This window comes from Halyomorpha halys, unplaced genomic scaffold (assembly GCF_000696795.3).
Source record: "Halyomorpha halys isolate HHAL.00 unplaced genomic scaffold, Hhal_1.1 Scaffold946.1, whole genome shotgun sequence".
NCBI lineage: Eukaryota > Metazoa > Arthropoda > Insecta > Hemiptera > Pentatomidae > Halyomorpha > Halyomorpha halys.
In genome coordinates this window covers 586,072-590,613 of record NW_027107439.1, presented here as the reverse complement: position 1 = coordinate 590,613, position 4,542 = coordinate 586,072, and the positions used below count along the sequence as shown (strand labels likewise).

The 4,542-nt window shown below is 30.9% G+C and overlaps 2 protein-coding genes across 3 annotated transcripts in view; one reads left to right on the top strand and one right to left on the bottom strand.

Annotated features, from left to right (window-relative positions):
- Positions 1-4,542, bottom strand: part of nudC (nuclear distribution C, dynein complex regulator) — a 26,342-nt gene that overhangs the window by 9,630 nt on the left and 12,170 nt on the right. The window contains exon 4 of the mRNA XM_014431143.3: positions 3,004-3,174. Coding sequence (XP_014286629.1) covers positions 3,004-3,174 — 171 coding nt within the window. The remainder of the gene's footprint in view (positions 1-3,003; positions 3,175-4,542) is intronic.
- LOC106687322 (uncharacterized) overlaps positions 1-4,542 on the top strand; it is a gene marked incomplete in the record, with an annotated part of 206,330 nt that overhangs the window by 199,693 nt on the left and 2,095 nt on the right.

The window sequence follows — 4,542 nt, the reverse complement described above, 5'->3', positions numbered from 1 at the left end:
CAACCCCAGAATGTAATGCAAGGATTTCTTCTTCACTATTTTCAGTCTTAAATCATTATTAGTAATCAAGGAAACCCAGGAAATATTTGTTTCCTGTAATCCAGGTGTTTCTTTTGTTAGCCGGATAAACGTACAAAGGTGACAGTTCCTATCCTTTTGATGCTGTTGCTTATATCCTAGCTTTCCTTACAACCAAGTTTCTTATAAGCAAGTTATAGTGTATCATAAAGGCTAGTGCTTTCTTTTCTCTATTGAAAATGCAATATATCATAACTCTGTAGAAGTCGGACATTAATATTCAGGGACTGACCATAAAAACATTATTTTGGTGTTAATTAGATCTTGTGAATGATCGGAGGACTGATGATGGGGTGACAATGTAAAAAGTTGTTATTGGTTTTAATAAAATAAAATAATTAAAACGTGGAAGAGTACCTTTCATTCACAAGATCTAATCACAAATGAAACTCATGGATGAAACTCATCCAATAGAAGATATAACTTTAAGAATTGGTGTTTGTTATTAAAAAAAAAAAAAAACTCCTTAACAAATCATTGGATAACATTTTACTACTATAACTATAACATTACTCACCTTATTATGAACTTATAATAACAGGCAAAATTGCAGGATTAATTAAATAAGATTGCCACTATATGAATGGGTATATTTATGCCTTACGATACAAATGAAAAAGATTAAATTTATGCCTGATAGGATATGGATACTAGTTGAATTTTCTAGACCCTTAGACTTTTCCCTTGAACGTTGAAGTCTGGAATGTTACCCACTGTGTAAAGGTAAATAGCTAATAAGTAAAGAACCTGCTGTACAACATCCAAAATGTAAGTATTGAGAACTTAACGAGTAGACTGCCACAGTACTTTTTAGGATTCATGTCTATAAAGCCAATATAATTCATATTATATTACAATAGGTAAACAGATAAAGAGATAGGCCTTAGGCTAAAGAGGCTTATAGCTCTTAGGCCGGGTTTATAGTGGTGATAGCAAACAGAGAGGGAAAAAAAGCTGAAGAGAGAAATGTGGAGATCAAGAAGGTTATGTCTTTATAGTGGTGATAGCTAACAGAGGGGGGGAAAAAAGTTGAAGAAAGAAATGTGGAGATCAAGAAGGGTATGTGTTTAAAGTGGTGATAGCAAGCAGAGGGAGGAAAAAAAAATCTGAAGAGAGAAATGTGGAGATCAAGAAGGTTATGTCTTTATAGTGGTGATAGCTAGCAGAGGGGAAAAAAAAGCTGAAGAAAGAAATGTGGAGATCAAGACGGTTATATCTTCATAGTGGTGATAGCAAACAGAGGGAAAATAAAAATTGAAGAAAGAAATGTGGAGATCAAGAAGGTTATATCTTTATAGTGGTGATAGCAAGCAGAGGGAGGAAAAAAATCTGAAGAGAGAAATGTCAAGATCAAGAAAGTTATATCTTTATAGTGGTGATAGCGAGCAGAGAGAAAAAAAAGTTGAAGAAAGAAACGTGGAGATCAAGAAGGTTATGTGTTTAAAGTAGTGATAGCATGCAGAGGGGAAAAAAAGCTGAAGAGAGAAATGTGGAGATCAAGAAGGTTATGTCATTATAGTGAAGTGCTGTTAATTGCAGTTTAATAATTAATTAAATAGTTGGTTAACTATTTAAGAAAATAGTTTAGTTATTTATTTATGTATTTTGATTGGGAGAAAAATAAATTAACCAACAGTTTAGTCAAATATGAAAAATTTCATAGTAATCCATTAAATTATGAGATATAGCTTTCATTTCCCTTCAAAAGTTATTTAACTGTTTATTTTAATTGTTTCCTTGATATGCATCTTTAGAATGTGGGATGGATGACTTATTAGGTTCTTCCAAGCAATGTTAGTATCATTCAGGATTTAGTTAGTTACAACCCCAGAATGTAATGCAAGGATTTCTTCTTCACTATTTTCAGTCTTAATCATTGTTAGTAATTAAGGAAACCCAGGAAATTTTTGTTTCCTGTAATCCATGTGCTTCTTTTGTTAGCCGGATAAACGTACTAAGGTGACAGTCCCTATCCTTTTGATGCTGTTGCTTATATCCTAGCTTTCCTTACAACCAAGTTTCTTATAAGCAAGTTATAGTGTATCATAAAGGCTGGTGCTTTCTTTTCTCTATTGAAAATGCAATATATCATAACTCTGTAGAAGTCAGACAGCATTAATATTCAGGGACTAACCATATAAACATTATTTTGGTGTTAATTACATCTTGTGAATGATCAAAGGACTGATGATGGGGTGACAACGTAAAAAGTTGTAATTTTTGAAAAAAAAAAAGTTGAAGAAAGAAATGTGGAGATCAAGAAGGTTATGTCATTATAGTGAAGTGCTGTTAATTGCAGTTTAATAATTAATTAAATAGTTGGATAACTATTTAAGAAAATAGTTTATTTTTGTATTTTGTTTGGGAGAAAAATAAATTAACCAACAGTTTAGTAAAATATGAAAAACTACATAGTAATCCATTAAATTAGTAAAATTATGCAAGATATATTAAGTATATCATCTAAACCACATATACTAAATGACTTGGGTATTCAATTATTTTGGTTAAAAAAACATTAAAAACAATATGCACTTGGCTTTTAGTAATAACTAGCGCCTCAAATAAAGTAATGTTTTTTTATTACTATCTACCAAGTAAAACCTTATTTTGTGTTTTTTATTCCTTTGATACAACTAGGGTTTTTGATATGAAATATCATTTATCAATTGTTCATATAATAAGTCTGAACCCAAAACTATAAATTTGACCCTAGTTGGCATCCTAGGCAATTAAGCAGAACACAAACTACAAGCTATCTTGTAGTTGGTAGTGAAATGTGTTAAATCAAGCTGATCAATACTTTCTAATACCAACCAAAAACAACATGATGTATATCAGCAAACCAGTAAACGGTCTCTTCATAGACATATCTTTAAGCCTAGACGGGTACATCAAACAACATTAAAGAAGAAAGTATCTTACTTCTATCTCTTGAAGAGTTTGGGTCCACCTATAGTTTTCAAAATCAGCACCATTTCCTGAATTAGGTACCATTCTATGTTCGTCTTCACTATCACTATCATCATTTTTTGCATCAGCAAGGGTTTTCTCCAGAACTGCTTCTTCTTGCTCTGCTTTTCTCCTTTTCTCTTCCTGAAAACATGAAGTACTTATCATATTAAAAAATTCTAAATATATAAACGTTTTTATTTTATAAATTTGTCCATATATCTTTTATGATAATACAAGGCATAATACTTTTGCCCATACAATAAAATCAGATAATACAGAACAACTTCAAAAATAAAAATACAATTATTTTAACGATAATGGATATTTTTATTTTCATTAATAAAAATATTTAAGAGGACTGGCAAATGCAATGAATACATTCGAAGGTCGATGAAACAAACATATATGAATGATCAAACTATAAAACCTCATAAAAAACACACAACAGTATGAAGTGTAGCACCAATGAATTTCATACATGTAGGCTGAAATTTCTATTAAACAGAAATCATCTAGGAATGATAAAAAATTGTCCACTTACTAGAAGTGTCATGCACATAAGGCAAAAGAACTCAACAAAAGCTAATATTCAACAACACAAACAACGTACAGCAATATGTTGGATTCATAATGTTAATCATACTAGGATGGTTATTTGTGAATTTAATTAGTTTTAGAAAAAGATGTAGAATAACAAAAAAAGAATTTGAATATATAAAGACGAGCACAATTACCTTATTTGGTATATACTCTAAAATTGAGTAAGAATTGAAAAAAAGAAATATCCCTGGGTTTTAATAAAGTCCTTCCCACTAAGATGCGACAGGATCTGTCTCCTAAAGACAACTAAAATAAGAGCTTCATCGTCCACAAATCACCTAGTCGTGAACTAAATGAAAGAAGAGCCAGGTTTTCTTTTAGTAGGTGGCAAACATGTTTTATTACAATGTACCAGATAGTAGTTTGGCCATTCTAAATATTCTCTTGGGTTTGTTTACTTGAGTGTTTACCAGGCAACTCACTATGTCATTAGTCTCCTAGTAAGTCATTCCCAATGTGGTCAGAGCATAAGTAACTAATTAATCTGTGCATACTCTTAACTAAATTCCAAGCATTGTGTTAATGCTATAAGTTCAATTACACTAATGATTATATCAAACAAATCTAGAACTTTATTTGTACCACTTCCTCTATGCTACCTTCCGTGGGCAGTATAACAATGCTCCTTCTTACTAACAACTACTAAAAGATTTTATTGTAGACTTTAGAGTGTTGACCAATTTAAAATTGGTATTAAATAATAAATAATGGTTAAAAAGTTGATTGCCATCGAAATAATAATATAAAAGATAGTAATAATAGATACATAAATAATAGATAAAAGATACTAATGAAGTAATGAAATCACCATTTAGAGTAGTTGTACTAGAAGAAGGCATTGCGCCAGTAGTAGGCATTCAAGATTTAAACATGAAAAATAAGCATTGGGAACAATTAAATAGTTTGAAT